General features: G+C 41.8%; 1 protein-coding gene across 1 annotated transcript; it reads left to right on the forward strand.

Moving 5' to 3' along the window:
* On the forward strand, window positions 1-25,761 carry cxxc4 (CXXC finger 4). Its single transcript, XM_044029401.1, has 3 exons — window positions 1-508; window positions 2,416-3,354; window positions 24,577-25,761. The coding sequence occupies exons 2-3, from the start codon at window positions 2,530-2,532 to the stop codon at window positions 24,619-24,621; spliced, it is 870 nt and encodes a 289-aa protein (XP_043885336.1). The 5' UTR covers window positions 1-508; window positions 2,416-2,529; the 3' UTR covers window positions 24,622-25,761.

Consider the following 25,761-nt stretch of genomic DNA (forward strand, 5'->3'; position numbering starts at 1 on the left):
TGCTTCCTCACCTCAGCACCAATCAGCCACACACAGCGACAGGAGACGCGGACTGAGCAGAGACCAGGCAGACACACACGCGCACACACACACACACACATACACACACACACCACCATCATCATCACCATCACCATCAACAACAACACAACCTACGGATCAAGAGGAGAGAGGACGCGTCTAATCCGCTCTGCGAACTCTTTTCCGCGACACCTTTTTGGGCTTATTCATGCACTTTTTTCTGACCTTCTTCCCTCGCTTGTGACAAGAAAGTGGATCAAAATGGTTCTTTTGTTTTGAGCGCTCTGAGCACACGCGCTCACACACACGCGCGCGCACACACACACACACACACTAACAGTCGTCGTGCTCTCCTCCGGCAGCCTGCGTCTGTGCGTCTTCTCGCATCTTTTCCCATTATTTCCCTCCACGTCTCGCCTCGCAGTGATGTGCCGTCACACGGTCGCAGGCTGGTAGCATCTTGGGAGCTCTTCTCAACAGGAACCTGGTAGGTGACACTCTCTCTCTCTCCCTCTCCGTCTTCTCTTCCACTCCGTGTGCGCGCCAGTGTGTGTGTGTGTCCATCCATATTGTGCGTTTTACGCCACTTTTCCAGAATTGTGTCCAATCCAAGTGATCCAGGAAATATCAGATTTATTATTTTATTATTATTATTTATTATTTTTATTAAATGTGCACCACATGGCATCGCACTCCCATCTTTGCTTTGTCAATGCTCGACCTTTGATCGGAGAGTTCGTGCAGTTAATGGCACCGCGGTGCAGCGGCGGCACAATGGTTCGTTCGTCATCGGACGTGGCTTTTTTTCCCCCCCCACTTTTCTTTCTTCGCTCTCCTTTACGCACTCCCCACCTTCTCCCTTCTGTCTCCCCCCCTCTCCCTCCTCTCCCTGTATGTGTCTCTTCAGCTCCAAGTATTGAACATTTCTGTCTCCCTAAACTTTGTTTACAGGCTGAAAATCAATGTCCGTGACTTGATTGCCTTTGGCTGCGTATTTCGCTCCAGGGGTGAATTGATTAAGTAATAATGACCCTGAGGTGGACTGATCATTAAGCCAAGGAGGTTTTGTTTACTGGTGCTTGTGGGTTGTTTTGGATGCCACATCGACACTGAACCTCCAGCTGTGGAACGGATAGTGCATTCAAGACAGTTTTGACTTAAAAAAACAATAAGATTTAAATGTTTTTGTGCTGGTCAACAGCACAATTTTACGGGGAAAGAAAGCCATAGTGATAATACTGTGATTGTGCTGTGTGAACAATACTTTCAAGTTACTAAGGCGTATTTACGTGTTTATAAGAGGATGCAATAAAATGACTTAAACAATGCCACCTCGAAAGACCTCACCAGATCCAGGTTTGCATTTTTCAAATACATTCCCCATGACAGCTGCTGGCTAGCACCATGGAAGTGATTTGAAATGCTTTAGTGTTCCAGCAATGGATCAGGTTTTGCAATTAAGAGCGAAAGCCCAGAAAAGGTAATGGAAGTAGGGGGAGATGTGTCTAATGGGCTTTTATCTGTGGAAACCAAATCCAGACAGACTGGTGAAAAGAGAGCGAGCGAGAGATGGGGGGAGTGGTGGGGGTGCACCATTCATACACACACACACACACAGGTTGTGAGGCATCTGACACTGTTGGTTTGGTCCATGATGCAAAATCACCAGTGGTTGGTTATGTGTGCTGCCAATGAGTAACTGTAATTGGGTTTGTCATGAATGAAATCGAAGCGGCTGGACAGTGTCATGTTTAAGACTTCACTACTATTTGGATGGGTTAAAAAAACAACAACAAAAAAACGAAATCAAACACATTTATGTTCCTGCTGGCACCCAAAGAAGATTACTTTTAAGAGCTTATGTTGCCGGCCTCAGGTAAAAAAAAAAGTCTTTGTGTCTGTAGCTGCTGCTGTCTTAATCTGAATTCTGATGAGGCGCCTCTCAAACTTTAAAAATAGTGATGTTTTGGATTCAATATAATGTGTACTTTTTTACATTTTGATGAAATGTGCCCAAGTGTATTCAACTTTGTTTATTCATCCTGTGAAGTGGCTGATTGGCCTTTCTTCAAGAATATTTAAGAATAACTTGAAAAGATGTTGAAAGTGTAGCATTTCCTGAAGAAATGCAAATTCATCGTACCCGTTATAATAATGGCATGTTGTTCTGTCACAGTTATCATGTTACTGTCAGCACGTGAAGATCAGCCCCGACTGTTTTGTGATAGTTGCATTATGAGACGTCAGAGCGTCAACAATGTGCCAACGTGACACTTCTTCAAATGTTCACCCGTTATCTTCTTAGGGAAAGATGAAGCAGTGAAATTAAATCTGATGTGAATGAAAACATTATGTCTGTTATGCGTAACTGTCCTTTTCTCTTTTTCTTTTCAGCACTGGAGGCGACAAACCAAGATGATAGCGCACCGTTCGTAAACTGCTGTAGCTCAACAACGGCCTCCATCACGTCACTGTCTCTCCTCGAACACTGACCACTATTTGTCAGCCATGTCTAACATAAACACTGCACTTTGCATTGAAAATGTACAGAATGCAGATGTGTCTCTCTTACAAAAGGATAATCTTCAGGATGGTGGATTAAGCCAGCTTTTGGATTATAACGCTGAAATGGAAAGGTACAGGTCTTTTGCAAACTTTTATAAAGCCAATGGGGCATTTCCACAGACTGCCAAGATTGCCCGCATCACGACGCCCATTTTCCCCAGTGCTAGAATTGGCATGTCCCCTTGGAACTGCGATAACGCCATGCTCTGGGGAAGGAAATCAGCGGCAATAAACCCTAATAGGACCAGCATGCATAGAAATGACTCCCAGAGGCCGGGGAAGCCTGGCGTGCCGCCAGAGACGCTGCAAATGGCAAATAATAATTTCCTCTCTACCTTATCCCCCGAACACTGCAGACCTTTAGCAGGAGAATGCATGAACAAGCTGAAATGCGGCGCTGCTGAAGCAGAGATAATGAATCTCCCAGAACGCGTTGGAACTTTTTCTGCTATTCCGGCTTTAGGGGGCATCTCATTACCTCCCGGGGTCATCGTCATGACAGCCCTTCACTCCCCCGCAGCCTCAGCAGCCGTTACAGACAGTGCGTTTCAAATTGCCAATCTGGCAGACTGCCCACAGAATAATTCCTCGGCATCCAGTGGAAACCCAGCGAAGAAGAAAAGGAAAAGGTGTGGGGTCTGTGCACCCTGCAGGCGTCTAATCAACTGTGGTGTCTGCAGCAGTTGTCGGAACCGCAAAACGGGCCACCAGATCTGCAAATTTAGGAAATGCGAGGAGCTGAAAAAGAAGCCAGGCTCATCGCTGGAGGTGAGAACCGGGGCTCTACTTCCCCTTCTTTTGTTATTATCCCCTTGCACTCCAAAGCATTAACCTTTTCATCCAGTCACGTTCTAAGCCCTTGAAAATTGTTTCCATGCCCACCCATGCCTGAACATCCCCCTGGCTTCTCAAATCTGCCTACCCGCCTAGCCTAATTGGCAGTAATTAGGGGTGTTTGTGCGGAGCGCAAGCTGAGCTTGGCTCAGACACCCCTAATTGCTGCCAGTCAGGCTGGGGCTGGAACGCATCCGAACAACCTCGAGCTTGGCTCAGCTCCAAGCAGGGCTGGGAAATGGTTTTCAGCAGAGAGCCATCCCTCTCTGCACCCGGTCATTTTAACCAATTATGGAAACCGTCTCTGGATTGGGAGAATCAATATCCCACAAAACCTCAGCCTCCGACCACCAAGACACAGTGAGAGTGATGGCAGTGCTGCTGATGGCGTTTTCTCGAAACACCCTCCAAGTTTTGTGTGTTTGAGGGGAGGGGAGCACCCAGATCGCTCCTCTCCCGCTGATCCTAAATGAAATGATTGTGCATATGCAGTGGGGCTGAGATGAAATCATTCTCTCGTACGTTTTCGTCATTATGGGTCAATTATAGATCAATCTAGAGGGATGATGTTTACCAGGAAGGATGCAGAGGCAAAAAAAACAAAAAAAAAAAAAACTTTAGCATTAATTAGAGAAGAGAAAAACTTATTAAGCTCTGATTTAATTGACAAGTAGCTAGAGGTTTCATTACAGCACAGTCTGAGGACAGTGTTGTTTTTAAAGTTAATTTTAATTGATTTATCCAGTGGATGCTATTTAGTTGTCGAGGGAAAGGGCCGAATGCAAATGCCTTGTTGCACATATGGTTCTCTTCACCCTGAGAGTTTGAACTCAAATTTGAACTGAACATGAGCCTAAATGTATGAGTCACCAACAGCTGCAACCTGAGGGCCAGATGATTTGATCATTAATTAAGTCATTACACAGAGAAGAAAAAGGAGGTTAATATATCACCTAATCTGTCCAGCCACTGTATTTGTTTCTTCAATTATAAATCGCAGCTTTTAATTCATCTCTGAATCTATGATTGATTATTTACAAATGTTCTTTGTTGCATATAATCCTTTCAGTATAAATATATAATCCTGTCTGTGTCTGGTCCCTTTTCAGTGACCAGAGAATTATGGAAACATTCAAACTAGACTGAACTTGAATGCAAATGTTCTGGAACCAGTCAGTAATGACAAAATCAATGTGACATAATACGCCATTATTTATTCATATAAATCTCATTAGGAGTCTAAAGCATCAATAGCTTCGCCAGCTACAACAGATACTGGGTGTTTTGTAATCGCTTCAAACCCAAAGAGTTGTTCAATACATGTTTAAACCTGTTGAGCATTATATTTGAATTTTAGTTACCACCCCAAAGTTTACAAAAATAAGTGAAAATGTTTGCCACTGCAGTGAGATTATGTTAATCTGCTCTCCCCATATTATAATTTAGTTTTTTTTAAAGAAATTTCCATTCAAGAAAATGCACGACAGGTCACTGCAATGAATTCCAGTTTCATAACATTATTTAAATGTATTTCTAAGTAACAAAATAAAGATTCCGTATCTACATTATTTCCATTTAGTGGAGACTGAATGAGTTTGGGATGTTGTTCTGCAGCTGAAGTTGAGTTTTGGAAGACACTGACATAGATTATATATAAACTGTGATGAAACCTCACTTTGAATTAAGATGTCACTGATGGGTTCTCGGTTGGAGATTCCGGAAGTGTTCGTCGGAGGCTTATTTAATGTTGACTCCATATACCATGTGCTGACAGGTGTTCCAAACAGGTGTCCAGGAAGGTGGCCTCACATTCTTAATGCATGGGTACACTCACTTTTGGAAAACATCCATTTGCACAGACAGGTAGAATTAACACGTGTGTGAAAAAACCCCAAACAAATCCATACTTGCTTTTTAAAAACGCCTTGAGTGAGTTCCGTAATTCAGACTTCTAACAGTAATTGTTATTTTTGACTCTGGATCTGTAATTACACGAGCACCTTCTGCTGGAAAACGGGTTTGAGTTGAACGGCATCTCGGAGGTGTTAAGTTGCGCAACATGTATTTGTACGTATATTAACAGTAAGGGCATTTTTCCCCCACCTTGTTGCTGCTAATAGCCGCTCACCGTGGAGTGAGAAGTGTCGGGGAGTGAGTGCAGGGAAAGAACTTACAACCTTGCATGTGCAAATTCACATGTGAGCGGCAACATGAACACACACTTGGCTGCTCATGTCTTCTCTCTCTCAAACACACGCACACACGAAGAAGAACACAAACACACTGAACATCCATATTTCTCACAAACAAACAAACAAACACACACACACACACAACGTGAGCCAAGTGTACCTTTTTTTTTTTGCCTTGTAAGAGACGATAAGCCAGTGGCAGCCTGTTAGATTTGGCTGTCAGTGTTTTCCACATGGGAATCACCCTGAACTAATTATATCTTAAGCAGCGGTGGAAAATGCAAATCAGAATTTTACTCACACCCCTGAAATTGGAGAGCCAATTTAATCTAATACCCCCTTTAATTTAGCGCGCTAATGCAAGGCCCTAGAGAATTGCCCTGTGTCACTGCTGCTGTTCTGCAGCAGATTCTGCTCTCTCTCTCTCTCTCTCTCTCTCTCTCTGCCTCTGTGCTGCTCTCAGGCTCCAGGATGGATTAGTCTGGCAGAGGAATCTCATCTAACCTAACATTTCCTGAGCAGTTACGTTTGCGTTGCTTGAGCTCCAATGGCTCAAAGGTCTTTCATTAAGTTTAAAATGAAATAATACTCATGTGGGAACGTGGTGTCTTACCTCACGTGTTTACCTCCATTATGCCTTGATGGCTTCGGAAAGACCGTTTGGAGTTCTGTTGCACTTTGTAGTATAAAAAGTTCTACGTGGCTGCATGTGTCTTTAAACAGTGCATGCCTCTCCACATCTTTTTGGCTTGTGACATCTCATCATGGTTTTTACAAGAAGAAAAAATAGATATTAATCTAGTATATAGTTTTCTAATTATTACACAAAACATTCAAATTAATTTAAATGCTACTCTGAAATCCATCAAATTGTCCAAAGTGCCACAGCCCTTACCTTTGATATGTAGTTTTAGGTAACACAAGTGACATAATGGCAATTGTATTCTCTCTAAACCACGATTATAATACAAGTGTAGGATCTGCGTCTGAATTATATTAACAGTTAGTCTTTAAAATACATTTTGGGGGACATTTTTTGCCTTTTTTGTGCTTGTAAAGGAGATTTGGAAAAATATTTTAGGGAACTTATACCAGAGCTCCAGTGTTAAAGATACAGTGTGTAAAATTTAGCAAAACATTTAATGTTAAAGTTGCACGTTGCAGCTGAATCTGTGTGTTAGAGAACCTTCAGTTAACATCAAAACTGTTTGTCCATTTGCAGGTTGTTTATATAAATAACTGGACTTTTAATGCTTGTGCTCTGACATAAACTATCTGAATTAATTGGATGATGTAGCTTTCATGGGTTCAGTTCATATAATCCTCATGGATTATTATTATTGTAAAAGGCTGACCAGAGGAGCACCTTCTTAAATAAAAAGTGAAATGCTAAATCTGAATCATCCTCAATCATTTAACACTTAACATCAGTGTAGCCGTTATAATCCTCAGATGCCACGTGCCAGTTCATTGGGTTGTTGACAATACTGAGAGGAACAGTTGAAATAGGTCATATAATACTGCAGAGACAAAACAAAAGTTCCTCCTTGTACCGCATTCATAGAGACGTCTAATTGATTAGTGGAATATCAAAGTGTAGAAAAGGCAGCAAGAGTGCAAAACAAGATCCAGTTGAACAGATTTCTACTTTCAATTTCAAATGTCAAAGGGCAGCATCCAGTCGTGTGCACACAAACCTGGAATAAAGGCATGTTCTTTCTCTCGCTCCTTCTCCTCTTTGTGTTGTGTTGATATGAGTACATGAAAAGGTGGCATGTCTGCTGAGAAACCTTTGCTATTGTGATAAAAGACAAGGCCCAAAATGGAAGGAAGCAGGACCTTGAGGAAAATAGCTTGGATTCAGCCTCTTAATGAGTGTGTGGGGGCCAAATAAGCAACAGCAGCCAGGTCTAATTTGTTTTAGGTGTGCTCAGAATAGATAAGGAAAATCTGTGGCCTTCACCCCCACCCCCACCCCCAACCTTTGCCTCCCTGGAGATAACAGCGAGTGCTCCCAGCCAATCTCTGTGGGCAGGGGATAGGGGGTAAAGAAATAAAAAAAACGGAGAGGAGGAAAAGCCTGAGGGACAGACGGCCTTTAGATCTGCAGATCTCAAATTTACTGGATTTATTCAAGCTTTAAAACTGCAGATTAATTTCGTCACAGAGGTCTGGGGGAGTGTGGAAAAAAAAGAGAAAGAAAAATAAGGATGTACGCTGGCTGCGCATCTCAGCCTAAAGGGCAACCTTAAGCTCCTGTCAAGACAATAGGACTTTGCCATATGAACCGTGATGCAGACCGCTTAATTATACACAGCTTCCTGCAAGCTACCGTCAGCTACTTAGGAGCGTAGGCCCCTTAGTCATTGACATGCCCTTTTTCTCCTAGATTAGTTGTGCCGTGTGGATTTTCTGTCAACTTCCATTTGCACAGGGGTGGCCGTCCTCCCGAGGCCTTGACTGTGTTTCGGAAAGCCACACCTGCATGGCACCGTTAAAGAATTCATCATTTTTTGCCACTGCTACCAATTAAGGCCAAAGCGTAATCGGAGGCGTCCAGACGATGCCCTTACATTATGTGGTCTGTCGCCTCCTCTGCCCCCGTTTGATTTAACATCCCTGGTTCAGTGGTGAAAAAGAACTCATTGTCATTGTGAGGAGGGAGAGGGAGAGAGAGAGAGAGAGAGAGAGAGAGACAGAGAGGGTGAGAGGGAGAGAGAAGCAGCCCAGTGGAAGGTGGACAGCGTAAAAGAGCAGGTGCGGGAGGACGTTAATGTGTGGCACTTTAAATTTTAAACAGATGAGAATAAATTATTGATGCTGACTCTGGCTGAGGAGTTAAAAGGTATCTCATCATTACTGAGAGCCCGTATGGAAAAGTGTGGGAGAAAAGTCTTCAGTTAAATGCATCAGGGAATTGCAAAGAGCACAGAGCATCTCAACAAGGTGTTTTTTTCTTCTTCAGAGAAAACAAGAGGGCTCGACTTATTCAGATTTCTGTGAACATTTTCTCATCTTTTGTTCACGTGTTAGTTTATAATATGTATCATTTCTGCATTAAAGTCATGTTAACTATTTTCATACTTGCATTAGCCACAGTCTTTCCAACATATTGAAGGTAACAGACGTTTCCATTCATGTCGGTCACATTTTAATGACGTCATCCACTTCACCAAGCTGCTGCTATGTTTTAGGTAGAATTTGTCTTTGAACATAATCAATTTTTTTAATGCTCTAAATCAGGGGTGTCAAACATACAGCCCGGGGGCCAGAACCGGCCCGCCAGAGGGTCCAATCGGCCCACAGGATGAATTTGTTAAAATTTCCCACTAATCTAAACGTAATGTCAAATGCTCCAGATACCTGTGACTAAATGTTTGTGCCTTTATAGATCCAGTGTGCTGTGTAAATAGTAAATTTAGGCATGATATTGTTGAAATTGCACTTATATTTCTCAAGAAATTTCATGTTTTGTAAAATTATCCTTCAGTAAATGTAAAACAAAGGAGAAAAAACAAAGGGGTTCTTGTTGTTGATGCTATTATGGTCCAGCCCGCTTGAGATCAAATTGTGCTGTATGTGGCCCCTGAACAAAAATGAGTTTGACACCCCTGCTCTAAATGCTTCTCTGGACTCTTCTCTGTATATGAACTGGGCCTAAAATATAAAAGTATTGTGGGAAAAAATTAATGGATACGCAGAACAGAAACTTTTAGTTTGAAAGGGGTACAGGATGTGAGATTGAGCAGCTGAAATGAGGCGAATCGTGCTCTTGAGAAAGAGTTTTAGACGCCGGCGTCATCTGATTGTTGTGGTATATTATGCAACTTTAAAAAAATGCTGGAATTAAAAGCAGCTTCAAAAAAAGCCAGAGGATCAGTCACTTAATCAGGAAGTGAGCTGAAGCTCATGATCCCTCATTGCTCGTTTTCTAATTGTTTTGTTTGAGAGTGAGACCCCTAGTGGCAGAACTTACTTACTTTTATTTGCATTTAAAAGTGACCTTGAGTGTCCTTAAAGGGCCTATAAATAAAACGTATTATTATTACGTCGTCTGATGTATCAGATATCTATCATGTTTATTTAACTGGTCATCAATGAAAACAGACATAACCGTTCTGTGGCTCAGTCGTAGAAATTCTAGACCAATATCAGACCAGGTCTTTTCTTTCTTTGGATGTAAATCCAGAGACTCGTTAGAAACAGCTGATTCTTAGCCATCATTAGACTACAGTCATTTATATTTGTATAGTATCTTATAAATAAATATTTCACTGAGGCTTGACTTAAAAATGCATAAATCAAATCGCACTCCCAATGTATGCAATGAAATATTTTACCCAAAATCTTGAACCCTGTGGGCAAGTGTTCAGATGGGCTTGTCTCTTGAACATAAACAACCCCATTTGACCCCATTAGCTGTTCTGTTCATTTTGGCTGCATTTTCTCTTTCACTGACTTCAGGCTATCAGCTCTGCTTCAGTGGTATGAGCCACTCCAGCTCGTTCAGAAGACTCACGATCTGTGAGAGGATGGGCTGGGTTAGAGTGGGTAGACAGGTCAGTTAGGGGCCGTCCACACAGAAATGGGTTTAGGGGAATACACAGTTTTTTGGTCCGAGGCGGCGTTCTGTCCACACGGAAACAGCGTTTCACGTTTGGGGACGTGAAACAGTATTTTTCTGAGAAATCTCAAAATGCTAGCCTTGCGTTTACATGTAGACAGCGAAGACGCTACTTTAGGAAAGCAATGAGGTCATAGCCCCACCTCCCTAATCCTTAACCCCGTGTGATGGGACATAACAACACCAGGGACAACACGTCCCTGACTAGTCCAGCGTCTCATATCCAATGCCTGTCTGTGTTTTTGAAATGCTTTGGACACTGTGTCCAAAGTCTTTCCCCACATGTCCCTCGGATACTGCATCCGATAAGGTTCCAGTATTTCACTGTATTTGGACAGACACCACAGCTTTGTTGTTTTCTACTCTAAAGTAGTAAAAGCTCCATCTTCGTGTTTAGAGTTTGTACTGAGTTCACAGGACGCCCCACTTCTTTTTCTCCATTTTTGATGCATCCGTTTAACGACATTACAGCGCCACCTACAGGCCTGGTGTATGTACTACAGTGAGTCGTCTTTACGGGGAACTTTTAATGGCAAAGAAAGAGATCGTTTTTGTTTTGTGCTGTTTCCATATGGATGTGGTCTGAGAGACAGGTGTGATTACAATAATTTTTTTGTGTTTATTGCAAAGCCTTTTATTTTCAGACAACTTTATTTATTTATAGCTATTAAGACATGAAGAGAATTTCACCAATAGACATAGAAGTATTTTTTTGTAGATACCTAAATAACAGTGAACTTCTCTGTAATAATTGCACATTTCTATTCAAGCACAATAGGGTTTCCTTTTGTGTTGAAAAACTTGACTGTCATAAGATAATTTCTCCTAATTTTGGGATGCAATTTGTTTGTCATTCATATTTTATAAACTGAAAATGAAGAAAAGCGGAATATCCTTCAGTGGTATAATTTAGTCCTGAAAGAGCACATTTAGGTGCATTTAGATTGTCAGAGCAGAGCAGCAGTAAATAGAAGTCAGATTATGAGGTTAGGGTTAAATATCCCAGGTTAGGCTTAATGGATATTCTCTGTTGACTCACACACTAAGACAGACTTTTATTTTATTAATATCATCAGCAGCTTGATGCCCACAGGGACGTTGAAGTGTGGACGGACACTCGGTACCCAGTGTGTCTTTTTCAGATGCAGGAGGACACCCTGTGCGCCTATAAGGCGACGCCGAGGGACTTGACAGAGTGGCCGTATATTACGCTCCTGGAATGAGAATGGGCTGGCTTGACAGGGCCTGTTTTCAGATGAATGACACAGCATACAAATAAAGCTGCATCATTTCTGGTCCCTATATTATTGGGTTTATTAAAGATATATATGATAAGGTGCTCTATATGGTCATTTGTATGTTACTTTAGTTTCTGTATCTCTTACTCTTACATGAGCAGAGAAATTCAAAGGCACTGATCTGAGCATAACGTCACTGAGGACCTACACATGCATAGACTTACATGTCTTATCACTGCTGACAGTTTTCCAGAGCACAAGCTTTTGGCGTGATTTCTTGCCTTTTAAAGAAGCCTCTTGTTCGTTGTTAGCAGAGACTTTAAGATTCTTTGTCATGGGAAATAACAGTCAAACAGGAAGCCTGAATAAGTCTTTCTTCTCTGTGCAAACAAAACACTTGCTTATGCAAACTTTAAAGAAACGGTTGTCAGAAAGTCCATCAGGAAACAAACAAATCAATGAGGAAATCTGTATCATAACAATAATGTCATTTTGACAGTTCCATGGCATCTTAGGCCCATCACTTATTTATTTGACGATATAGTCTTGTTGTTGTGTTGCGTGTCATTCACAAATATGAAAATGTCTTGATCTGGTTTCATTGTGTTACATCGTGGAATGTATGTAATATGGCCCCCTTTCTTTTGTTCTGAATGTTTTGAACTTGGATTGTGCCTCTTTCTTTGGCAGCATATTCGTTAATCTCAGAGAAAAACATAAGAATGTTCCTTTATCTCTTTCACATACTTGGTGAGCTACATGAAACAGGTTATAAAGCGGAGCTGCTAAAAATAAATGTTGCTTTTTGATAAATTAAATCAAATGTTAAATGCAGGGACTTAAAAGGATGTAATAACTGATGGTTCTGTGACATTCATCCAAGAAATCTGACGTGAAAGTGAATTTGTGAATGACAACGGGAAAAATCGGTCAACGTGGTTTAAGCGTCTGCGTTTCTGCAAGTCAAATCCTCGCGTGTTGCCACCTCCTCTATTGTGGCTGTGCTCTCAGATTATGAATATTTCATGGCAAGCATCTGACACCATGCCCAAGAAGATATTTCAAGGTTTTTCTTTCCCAATAGAAACCCTGGGGTTACAGTGTCACACAGGCATGAAGTCAGTCTGTGGCCCTCAGGCAAAGGACAGGATTTATGATGCACTAGTTGATGACATCAGGTGGATATTTTCACTTGTGAGCAGAGATCCCGCTTTGTCCTCGCTAGAATGATGAACCATTGAGCTGTTCACAGATTGTTGTCACTCCTCGTGTTCTGGTGCAGAGAAATTATTTCAGTCTGCTCAAAGTGCACGCTGTGTTTTGACAAACTGTGACCAGTTTCCCCATTTGATGAGTGAGAAGCTGCAATGTGTGTGTGTGTGTGTCTGGATTAGCTGCATCTTAAATGCTGCCTTTAGCATTTTACCTTGCCCACAATTGAATCTCTCTTTTTGCCCTTTGTTAAATTTCATTTTCCAGTTTAACTACAGCTTTCTTACATTATTCCTTATTTTAGCAGGGATACGAGTTCCAATTATTCTACTTATTAAACCAACTTACCATGGATTACTATAAACATCCCGTCATCATACTGTACAAGCATTTGTTCAGTGGTTTCCAACCGTTTCCGACTTTGTAATTCCTTTAAATAGAATAATAAGCTTCTCTGAAGCTGCACAATCGAATGCGTTACTGTGTGTGACAGAGAGGCCGGCGATCACATCTCCTAAATCTATGTGTTTTGTGGGTTTGTGTGTCAAGCAGGTTTATTGGTTGACTCGTCAGAATCAGATTCAGATAAGGTTTATTGCTAGTTAAAGCTTTCGCAATACAAAGGAGGTGTTGTGGTCGATGGTGCGCATATAAGGTGTGAGACAAGAAAACTAAACATTAGAGAAAATAAAAACAATGAAAAATAGGCAAAGAAAGACAAGAGTTTAATTATTTATCTGATAAGTTCTCTTTCACCTCGACCTTGCCTCTCTTACTTTATCCCCAAACTGTTCAACCTGAGCTGTCCCTCGCATGTGCTCGTTTCTAATCCTGTCCGTCCAGGTCACTCCCGACGCCTCCTGCCTTTTAGACAGCGACACTGTCTCCAGGCCAAACACCATTTTGTAGTCCTTCCATTTCACTTTTGCTGCTGTCTTTCTGTCAAACATCACCTCTGACACTCGTCTCCACCCACTCCTCCCTCTCCTTGTGCACTGTCCATTGTTTTAGATGCTTGACTCTTCACTGTTCCACTTGTCTCACTGTCATTCACACACACACACGTTTTCTGTCTTTCTCCTACTAACCTTCATTCCTCTTCAGTGCATACCTCCACTTCTTCAATCTTCTCAACACACTGTCCACTTGTTAGAACATTTCCATCTCTGTCGTCAATCTAACCTGCTGCACATCCTCTCGCCAATCGATACAATTCTTTTCCTCCTTCGTTAGTGTGCGGCCGCTCATACACCTCACTATAAGCATTTCCACCTCCTCTCTTTCTTCATCTCTTTGGCTGTCCCACTATTTATTTGCCATCCTCTTCCTTTGGAAACTTTCCTGTACTTCCTCGTTCCACCACCAAGTTTCCTTAGTTTCTTTCCTCTGTCCAGAGGAAACATCAAACACCTTCTTGGATGGATCCCTCACCACTAGCTGTACTTCCTCCCTGAACGTTTTCAGCTTCCACTACTTAGTCCTTGGCTCCGCCTTCACTTGCTTACTTTTCATGGTTTCCAAAGTCATCTTACAGACTAGCATCCGATGCTGCTTAACCACGTTCTCCCCTGGAATAACCTTGCAGTCTCTGATTTCCTTCAGATTTCATCTTCTGCATAGTATATAATCTACCTGTGAGCATTTTCCTCCACTCTTAAAGGTCACGCGATGCTCCTCCCTCTTCCTGAAATATGTAATTACCACAGCCAGGACCACGCTTTTAAAAAAAAAACATTTCTCTCCTTGATCCCAACACCTCCTCGTCACCTCTGCTCCCTTTATTTATTTCTCTTCTGACAACCATCTTGTGTGTTGTGAGTCTGAGATGTTTCTTCATCAACAGGATAAATAGGTTGATGACATAGGTAAGCAGCGTGGTGTCATGCAATGGGTGTCTTGTTTGGTTCCACCAAAACTAAATGGTCCTCTACCTTAAATAGAAATCTGTATTTCAATGGATTTAATATGTTGTGTTTTGGCTAATAAGAGCACACTACTCAATAACTTCAAAAACATCTTTTTTCAGATATTTCAATACAGAAATGTTACATTTTACATCTTGAACACAATCATTTGAAGGTTTAGTTTGAAATGGATGATATACCTATGCGCCACTTAGCTGCCTATACTATGGAGAGGAGGTTGGATATTTTCTAACACAGTTCTTCATCACCTTCTGAGTTACGTGCGCATTTTAACAGTAAACGTTCTCGTATTGCGAGTCAGTGGATCATCTCTTAGCTTGTAGATTCTTCAGAAGCACTGGCAGGTGAAAACTGAATGTACATATATTCAAAATTCTAACGCTTCGGATTCAGAGTCGTTTGACTTAAGTCTCAGTTACCTGAGTGCAATTAAAAATTCACGAGTGTATCGTCTAATCCTAACCTAAATATTATGTTGATTTACAGTAAATATGCAGAGCTCTGTGTATAGACCTTCCCGGTTTTCAGGCTCCCACACAGATGCCGAGAAATCTGCTCAAAACAAGAAGGCCTGCTCCTACTTTGCATTTCAATTTAACATTTCACAGAACTGGCAGCATGTTGCCTCGCTTAGCCCTTGCTTCGTTACACCCACATGGCTCCTCACCGTGCTTGCTGACATCCTCTGCTGTTCAAAAGGCTGCAACTTGGCTGAGAAATTGGGGATTTCCATACCAGATCCCTCAGGTACCTACACACTCAAGCGCATATCGCGCTCATCTTTCCCACCCGTCCTACAGTGCCTGCCCTTCTTCCCTCTGATTTCTCATCTCGGAGCGAGAATTGACCTCTTGGTGGCATCTGTTTTCTTTTGTTTTCCTGAAATCTACGCAGCACCTGTAAGTCGCTCTGCTCTCTGCCGTATAGGTTTGGCTCCCAGAGGAGAATTAGCTCTGTAACAGCGCAGTGTAAAATTGCTTCACTTGGACAAGGGTACTTAGGTGAGGCTAATTGGAATGGAGGCTGGCACTTTGTCGCTGGTAGGTGAGTCTGGCTACAGAAGGCAGCCTCTGACCCACGGGTGCTGCTTCAGTTTCTTCCTACAAGGGTCAGCTCAGCCTCCATCTGTGTGGGCAAGGATTTTCTCTGCATGATAAATGAAAGAGGCACGTCGTCTGAGTCAGAAAAAGAACTCTGAATTAGTGTTACTACTCAAGTATACCAGATTATTTTCAACCTCTAAAAGGATATATACTACGGAAGCGCTTCCGTAATACAGTACATCTACAAGGTCATTTATTCTGATAGAAAAACTAATAGAAATATTACAGGACAAAAAATATTTATTTTATAATATAAATATATGTATATTAATTTACACGCAATTCAATTTGACATGTTTCTTTGGATTAAAATGCAATTTAATTGCTTTGGCAAATTAAAATGAAACATAATTGCCTGGACTATTTTTGAGTCCAGGTAAGAAAGAATAAAAACAATCAGTTTCTATACACATTAACAGTGTTAACGGAAACCCATTTTTACGCTGTCAAATTTTTTTTTTGCGAGATTAACGTTCTTTTTGGCCTAGCGAATTTTGTCGTTTTTTTTCACATGCTGTTGCAAAAACTAGTAACGTTAGAAAAACTACAACATCACACCAGATCGTGCTAGACGGGAAAGTTAACTATGACATTAATGCGATTAATCGCGATTAAATATTTGAATCGTTTGACAGCACTAGTAATTATAAGTGAAGTACTTGTCTCAGTTGTAGGAAGGAGGCCAGGACAAATTGTGGGTCCCTCAAAAACAACCGTATCGCCTTTGTTTAGAGATTCAGAAAAGTCAAAAGTCCACACAGAAAGACCATTTTAACTAGGTCTCGTTATGATGATTGAAAAGAATAAGAATAATCTAGCTATGCTTTTATAACCCTATAAAAGAATAGCTTTTGGTGCAAATGAGAAATGTTACTTCTTTACCTTTTTTAACTTTATCTATAGCAGTATATGAACATGTATTAATTCATATCATTTAATCACCATCATACATGAACTACTATTCATGTGGAAGGTTGATATTTAAACAAAGCCCTTTGGGTCATCAGGGGCTGTTTTTAAATGTGCTATATAAATAAATGTGACCTTTGAGGACAATCATTTAGTAATTCAACAAACACTTTGAAAAGTCCTTATAGCTGCAAACAACCATAATATATTGTGTTATTAAGCGTTTATTTAATGTAATTTATATTTTATTGATTTTTAAAGAGGGACGTGTTGCAATATTTTTTTTACGATGGCTGCATATATTGATGCTATATGATTAAACAACCCATGATACTGATATTTCTTTGTCCCTAAAGACATCTGATGTCATTCCATTCAGTTTCTGGAGGACCTGCATTTTTCATACAAAGGAAAACTCGAAGCGTCGAGCAAATTGCTCCTCCCACATCTCATCAACTCAGCCTTGAACCCTCGTCGTATTCCCTCTAAAAAGTAGATGCAATCTTGCAGTTTGCAGGGTGAAGCCTGATTTATATGTCCGGCATGAGGCTGCGCGCGCCAGAGATGGTGTTTCCGCTGGTGTGTTGGGTGTGAGGGCTCCAAAAATGCAACGGATGCATTTGAGGAAAAACTGGCCAAGCGAATTTGTGTTTATAAACAGATGTAAAAACTAGAGAGTCGATCACATAGTTCTGTGTAGTTCATAGTTTCTAGAGTCTTGGAGTAGAGATTTTATAACACAAAACATCGTTTTCACATCGTTTTCAATCACTCGCCAGTGGGAAATAGAGGATACAGCATTCACTATATGAGTGGACACCACTGGACCACCTAACAGGTGAAGTCAATGCCAACATTACCATATTTGTTAATTATCCTTTAACTGGTGTTCTTCACGGCATAGCTGGTTCGTGTCCCAAGATTAAAAAGGTAAACTGAGAGTGAGTCACAGTGCTGCTCTCTGTGGTGTGAAGCCTCTAAAATGCTCCAGTTAGTGATGTCACCGTCTCGGCAGGTGTTTTGCCTTTGGCAGCTGATGGAAAACATCTGCTGTGACGTCACTAATTGGGGGCGTGTCCAGAGAGGAGCAGCAGATTGCCATTCTGCAGTCTCCCCATACACGTCCCTGTGTGGATTTCCATTTACAAGCACTTGTCTGTCGCCATTTCAGGTCCTATCGATACATACCGACTTCCTCATAAAGCCACAGATTGCTGTGCAGCCCCACTTAAACTGGGCCTGTTCCATTTCACTATCCACTCAATGGCTCGCTTACTGTTAGATTTCTTTTTTTTAAAGTGTATTTTCTCTAGCAACCGAGGCTTGGCCTGTTTTGCTGGAAACCTTCTCCTATGGAGAGCTAGTAAAATATACGTCCTACAGGAATACTGCACTGTAATTACATTCCCCTATTAGCATACGGAGGCTTGGAGTCACACTGCACTCAGCCTCCAGCAGCACTTTGCCATATGGTCCGTCTGCCTAGGGCAATATTTGGCAAGACTTTTGCAGAAGGTCAAATATCAAGTCAGAGGACTGTGCCAGAATTGCATCTATGCTAATTGCTCTCTCTCTCTTCCTCTGCTTGCTCATCCATCTCACGCTCCTCTGCTCCTCCCTCCCTCCCTCCCTCCCTCCCTCTACCACTGAAGTAAGTAATCTGCTTTAGGATGTTTCCGAGATGGAGATGGATTTGGTTTTCCTTCGCTGCCCCAGAGCCTAATCTCCCCCCTGTGACCACCCCCGCCTCTGCCAGGCACAGCTCTTAAGCACACCATCATACATTCCCCCACCACCCCCTATAGACCATACGTGCCGACTCAGCAAAAAACTCCCAAATTCCTCATTACTCACAAACATCCGCAATACACTTAGCTTGATTTGCTCCGACGGTTGTCTGGTGCGAGGCTGGACCGTGAATTATAAGATTGGAGCTGCATTTCACTGCTATGGAATCTGCTATCATGACAGCGTTGGAGTTGGATTATTCTGCGATGGTGATGATTTGGGCAGAGGAGCAGCCGTTTGAAAATGTCTGACATGTTTCACAGTTGCTGTAAAAAGGCAGCGTTTAGGGGGTAAAATTATGTTGCAGAACTTTAAAATACTGATCATTTTACTTGTAGTTAAAATTACTTTAATTAATCTGAATGTTTTTATTTTGGGGGAAATTATGCCTTTTAACAAAGAAAACAAATATTTCTCTACTATATACAGTAGTAATCATTTGGATCATGCTAACTTCTTTGTGTTTTTTCGTAATCAAGATTTAAGTTCATAATCAAAAGATAAAGTTTATGATTTAAAGTCCAATCTTACATTTGGTACAGAATCTGTTGGGATGCAGGACTGGCCAGTGGCGTGTGGATGACTCGATGAGTGGTCTGTCCATGATGGCGGCCTTGGAGTTGTACCTTTTATAAACGGCATTGGGTGGCGAGAAAATTGGCTACAAGCTTCAAGATGAAATTTCAACCCCCACCCACCAACACTGGTAACAGTGCAGGTGATGGATTGCTATACCTTCCAGGTTTGAGCTTGGCAACGCCCCAATATTCCTGCAGAATCAAGTGACAGGCAATATATAACACATCAGTTAGGGCTGACTGCACCACCCATACAACCCCCACCCTCTTTTTTTAGTCCAGGAGATCGGCCCTGAATGTTTGGCTGACTCTCAAATTCCTCCTTCTGATGAAACCCCCTTTTTTTCCCCCTTGCGCTCTCTCATCTCTTCCTATTTCTGTCATCCTCATCACCGGTTTGCCTACAAAAATAATCATTTCCCTGCATCTTGTCGGCTCATGAGCAAGATCACAGATTTTGGCACTTGGCAAAGTGTAAAGTGTTCAAGACAAAAAAGAAGACAAATTGACGTGCCTGGGTCTGCACACAAATTTCACCTGCTGTCGTGACGCTGTGGACCAGCGTTCAGACAACTAAAGCCCCGTCAGCTGAAGCGGCGCAGTCTCGTCTCACCGAAACAATGTTGCTGCAAACCACTGGAAACATTGCATTTGTAAATTTTGTACAGAAAACATCAAAACTCAGATGTCCAAGCAGCCGACTCTGTGACCTTTTTTTCCCCATGCTACATGTTGTTTTTTATGAATGTTCCTATGTTATGAGTGACGGCCTGGTGTGTTTTAACCCCGCCGCGACCCTGGTGTTTTTATGACGAGGATGTTCAGTGCGATGAGGGAAAAACCATGATCTTTTCCTTGCTCTAACCACTGAGCTGCCTAAACCAGAAAGCGTTTATAATCGCACTCATTTCAGCCAAAAGCACCACAAGTGGTTAAAATACGATCATGTTGATATGCACGTAGATGTTTTTTTTAGTCGGAAACGTGAGCTCACAATTATGTGCTGCGGAAGATCATTGCAACGCGGTTGAGTGATGTTGTATGCCTGAGGTCCATCCAACATCTGGACGTTACGGTATAATGGGTATTGCTAGTTTAATGTATTGCTCATGGGAGAGTTGTGATATTCGCTCACTCTTACTATACTGGCGAACCATTGTTTTGCGGCAAGATTCCATTCTCCTAATGCCTTCTTCACTCAAGTTTTTCCACCTCTACACACACACTTTTTTCCAGGACACTTTCTCACCTCAAACACATTTGAAATCTCAGATTCGGCCGAGATTATCCAGAATTCCTGGAGAGAAAAGGGAAAAATGTTGGGTCTAAAAATAATGTGCACCCATAATTATGGCAAATTAAAAGTTTTATGACGTTGTTAATGTGTCCGTGTTTGCCCTGAGTGTGTGTTAGTAGATGGGAGGGGAGGTGGGGGGGGCTCTGTGACAAGGCTGGCTGGGAGCACAGAGCTGAGGGTTAGTGCCAGACATGTCTCAAGAGAAACAGGGGCACATTTATAATCACCCCGAGTTCAAAAGGGTAATTTATTCACAGTCTGTGGTTTAAGTGGGCTGCTCAGAATGCCAGTGGGATTGTGCCGGGAAGCAGAGAAGTAGAGACACATTATTTTCATTTTTTTTCTCTCTCCTCATCCCCTTTTTCCTCCCTACCTCTCTTGTTTTTCCCCTCATCATTCTCTTCATTGCCTGTTGTTGTCTCTGCGAGCCCAGTGTGGCGTCTTTTAACACACGCCGGCGAGCATATTTCACTTTTACACTCATCCGCATTGACGTCCCAGCGCTGATTGAATTTTGAGGCGCTGCGGCGTCTACCATTATCATCCTCATCGTCTTGAGTGGTTTATCTCTGGCCCCGGCTCAGTGTGACGCCAAGGCTGGAGGGGAGAGGAGGAGTAGGACAGGGGCGGGCTGGGGGTTGACGGCTGTGCCTGTGTTTTTATTATTTGTGTGGGAAAAAAAATAAAAAATAGGTAGGATTATTCTTGACCGAGATCTTTAAGATTGGGGTTGTAGATTGGTGTTATGTGTCTGCTTGCAGAATTTTCATTCCACACTCGGCATTACTCTGGCGGGTTTGATTAAGATTCAAGGTCCTGTTCCAGCCACTACCGTCTTCCCACCACCTCCTCAATCAGCTGTCGACGTGGCTTCACCATTTACTGGACCTGCCAGGTTCAGTTAGGATCACAAGGTGTCATGGCTGCCCAGAGACGTAACTCCACTGTGCCAGAATCAGCAGAGAATTATTCCACCGCGTGTCACTTTTACTGTGTTGTTATCACTGCAAACCACCAGCAGACACTTCGAATACATTGCCCACTGTGGTGTGGTGGGGTTAATTTCAGGTCTGCAGAAATCTCTCTCCTCCTAGTTCAACACTCAGTCGTGTGCATTCACTGCCAGAGCGGGAAATTGTCTTTCCCGCCGCGTGCCACGAGCCAGGTTGTTTTGTATGCTCTGCTGCAGAGGCAGCAGTGTTGACATGAGACTGAGCGAATGCCACAACGTCTTGATTTGAGGTGAAACCTTGGTGTTGCTCCAGTGTCCCGGGTCTACCCCTATCAACCCTTACTTCCTACACACCTTTTCCCTTTCCTCCCCTTTTATCCACCTCTGTCAGTCCCTCTGTCTGTGTCGCTTCTGAATTCTTTTGTCTTTCCTCCCCTTACTGTCCCTGGCGGTTGATGGAGTGATTGTGAAGGCACATGCAGGTAGGGGAGCAGACAACGTGGAGTTGTGCTAATTGAGCCTTCTTTGTGCCTGGTCACTGCAGTGTGCCGAAGCCTGGGAGTGAATCCAAGCAGCACTCAAGAGCCCCACTGGATCGATAACGCTGGAATTTAACAAAACAGAGACATGCCAAGTGCCCAGATCAGGGTCATTATTGTCTCTGGCGAGCCGCACTTCCACCGGGGACTGATCAATGGGCGAATATGGATCAAGATAAACATTCTCGTCTCCCTTTTCTCTCCTCTTTGCCTCTCAGAGCGGTATATTGTTGACAGACAGAGCAAAGCCAAAGGCAGAAAAGCAGAAAGTGCCTCTGACTGCATCATGTTCAACTCTTTGCCTGTGCTTTTAAATGAACATTCCTCAATGTCACGTTGATATTTTCAGCAAGACATTCTCCAATAATCCTTGGAGGTACAACATTCAACAACATACTGACCAGTGGGTTGTGGGTTATTCAGCCATGTGCATTGCAAACAAATCTAAATATTTGTTTGTATTTTTTCATCAAGTAAAGGTCGGTCTACTTTCAGTAGACCTGTGAAGAACTATGAGTTGGTCACTTTGCCAAATAACGCCACATCATCCACACAGCTCTGTGTGGTTTTTAGTCTGGTGATGATAGCCGAAAGGAAATAACACTTTTATTCTTGGGACCACTCAGATGTCCTGCGGTTGGAGTAGAGGTCAAACCCTGGTTGCGTCAAACCAAAGATGTCAAATATACTCCTAGTTACTTTGTGCTATGGAAACTAAAGATAAGCAATGGTCAAATTCCTCTGCATGGAAAGTGTGACCACAACGGACGACCTAGACAAACATTACCATATCTTTGCATAGGATCACAGGAAACTCATTTGCCTTTTTTTTTCAATATTTCTCCCCATTTTTGTCTTTTATCAAATATAAAGCACAAATGTCACTGGCATAGTGTAAATAGAACTCATTTTTGGAATTATAGAGACATTACAAGATTGGGCAGTTTTGTTTCATTTCATCCATGAGTTTGTAATTTGCAGTGATAATGTTCTGGTGATCTTGGTCTTTCCTTTATTCACACGGAAGAATAAAGGTAATTGCTAAATTGACACTGGGATAGTGAACCAAAAAGCACCGTGAAAATTAGGAATCTGAATGGAACTCAGCCGTCATTAAAGTGATTATTTACACCTGCGATTTCCCTGTGACTTGTCACAATGGTTGCTGTCCCTGGATTTGTTTTGTTTTGGTGCTTAAACCACCCAGGTTTTTTTGAAAAAAATATATAGTGTAGCTACATTAACTAAACCAGGACTTTTTCACAAGTCACAGTGAAATAAAAAAAAAAGCACAAAAAAAGGCTGTGTTCCATTTAGCTTTCTCAGTTTTAGAGTGCATGCTGGCTCACTCTCACAGTGCCTTGAGTACTTAAGCTTAACAGAGCCTTTATTAATGTTATCAGTAACACCTGTGCTTTTCCCGCTAAAACGTGAAGAAGTCTGTTGTGAGAACGGCTAAAAATGCCTTAAAACACACCCCATGAACCGGTGTTGATGAGGTAATTGGCCAAATTCACACTTACTAGATCAAAATGTTCTCCACGGACACGTAATCCATTCACTTTGTAAATATTTCTTATCTGGTCCACATTCCTGTATAGTATTTTGTTATAAAAGTGTCACAACTACGGCGCTTGCTGCAAATACATAGTAGTACAATAGTAGTCTGATGCACACTATTTAAAATTATTAAAATATAGCTGTTTACTATCTTTATATCATAATCATGGCATAGCAAATGTGCATATAATTACACAAATGCTCATCGTATAGTCAGTAGTGTTTTAACTTTTCATCTAGGGAGGCAAATTCAGATTATTTTAGTTAAGTATTATGGATTTTCTAATGCAGTGGCCTCAAAAGACAAATATCAATCATACAATCATATCAGCCCAGGAAAAGAAGAAAATCAACACAGGGAATAATTCTTTTACAGCCGAAGAGTTTGCAAAAACTCCAACATGGTATGCACATGTTGTCGTAATCTCCTCAAGAGTCGGTGTATGTTAATATGAAATAATGGTCCAGCCTTATGGTACACTGTAAATACTTCACACATGCAGCCCATAAACTCTACAAAGTATGAGTGCAGGATCCACTCTGGTGCTAAAACACTCGTCAGTACGAAGCCAATGATGACACTTGCTATTAAAATGTCAAATTGCCCTCCACTCAGACTAAAGTGATTTTAGTTGTGATTATTCCCCCACACACACACCCACACCCACCCTCAACCTCGTCAACATTACAGGGGGGAAAAAAAATCAAAAACTGTGCTAATTGGTCACGGGGATTGGTGGAAGACTTGAGTATTTTATGTCTCTGACTTCCAAATGAGTTTTGGAAAGGAGAGGCTGTCATTCTGGCGTAGGGGTTTTGGGGAGAAAGAGGAGGGGCAGCTGTTGGCGCGGGCTCAAATTGAAATGATGCACTGTTCCCCCTCACTGCAGCTAGAGCTGCAGTAATTAAATGCCTCATTGTTGCTTCTTGGGAATTTGTATTGAATATTTCATCCAGCGTAATGATTATTTGGGTGTGGGTGGGACGTGGATCTAATCACCTTGGCTGACTCTTTGATGAAATACTCGGTTTGGTGGTTGCGCTTTATAGCTGCTCTAAGTGCCGTTCTGGGTTGTTTTGGGTTTTTTTACTTTAGCCCGTGCATTTTTACACTGTTGTTGTCCACCACTTTCCCATTTAACAAAATTGAAAATATGAATTTATATTGAAGTAGCATGACACGCCGAGGCTTCACAACCTGTTCATTAAAACGTTTCCTTCACATTTTGTCTCCCACAGAGGACACCGGTCAACAGTGGCGAAGCTTTTCGGTGGTTCTTTTAGAGAAGCGAGCCACGGCCGCTCCCGTCCAGCGAGAGGACAGGTGGGATTCTTGACTCTCTGCCAGGAGCACTTCTTCGGTTCACAGAACCCAGTGCACTCGACACATTTGGAGAGGACGAGAGAAGAAAAAGGGAAAAGGGGACAGACAAAAAGATAAATGAAAACATAATGGTGTTGTTTAAACTCTGTAATTTCCTTTTCCGTGTAATTATTGTACCTTTTGACAGTATCATAATGTATATTTTTGGTGTCTATGAATGTTTTCAGTGTTGTGGCTGTAGTTTCACAGCCAATCCCGTGTAAAGGACTCACACAGACAATCATACAATCATCCGGAATCTGTCAAAAACAGAGGAGGCCACAAGGATTGATGACATCACAAAGCGCCACAAAAACTACACTCTGGAGCAATAATCTATTCTGTTGATTATTCTTCCACTTTAAGATTTTTTGATTTCTTTTTTTCAAACTCTTCATCTCCCTTTTATGAAGCTAATTCACCCTCTTGTTTTGTCTGTTATTCAAACTGAAAACCACCATATTGAAATGGCAGTGTGATGTGTCACGCTGAGAGCAACAGTGTGATGAATGGCAGCAGTGCTTCTGTGATGGGCTCGATGTTTGAGTGGACTCACTGCCATACAGGGCATATTGTCTTATGTGGTGAGTCGCTCTTCTTTAAAATCTACTTTTGTCCATTTGACTGTGACAGGTTGAAGGTCATACTTTTAAAGATGGTTAAGGGACATGTTTTTGTTTTGCTCTTATACTTTAGCTATCAAACCTTTTGGTTTCAGTTTGGATCTCTTAAGGTGGTTAACTGTCTAAAAGGTAGGGAGCAATGCCAGTAAAGCAGCTGTAGGTTTTTGAAAACATTGAAATTAGGATTAATTACAGAATACTCTACGTATTTAATATGTCAGATGTTGTTCTGGAGCTAACCTCCCCTGCAGAGCAAACGGCAGTCCTTTCTCCTATAAATTAATGTTAAAACATTCCAAAAATTAAAATTATTCAATAAGTTACTCATTGTCTTAAACCCTATTGTTGCATGTGTAAATGTGTTTTGGTTTTAAAGATTACTAAGAATTTGTATATTGTTGTTGTGATGCTTTTATGTGTTCAAATAAAAAAAAACAT

This window comes from Solea senegalensis, linkage group LG6, assembly GCF_019176455.1.
Source record: "Solea senegalensis isolate Sse05_10M linkage group LG6, IFAPA_SoseM_1, whole genome shotgun sequence".
NCBI classification, from domain to species: domain Eukaryota; kingdom Metazoa; phylum Chordata; class Actinopteri; order Pleuronectiformes; family Soleidae; genus Solea; species Solea senegalensis.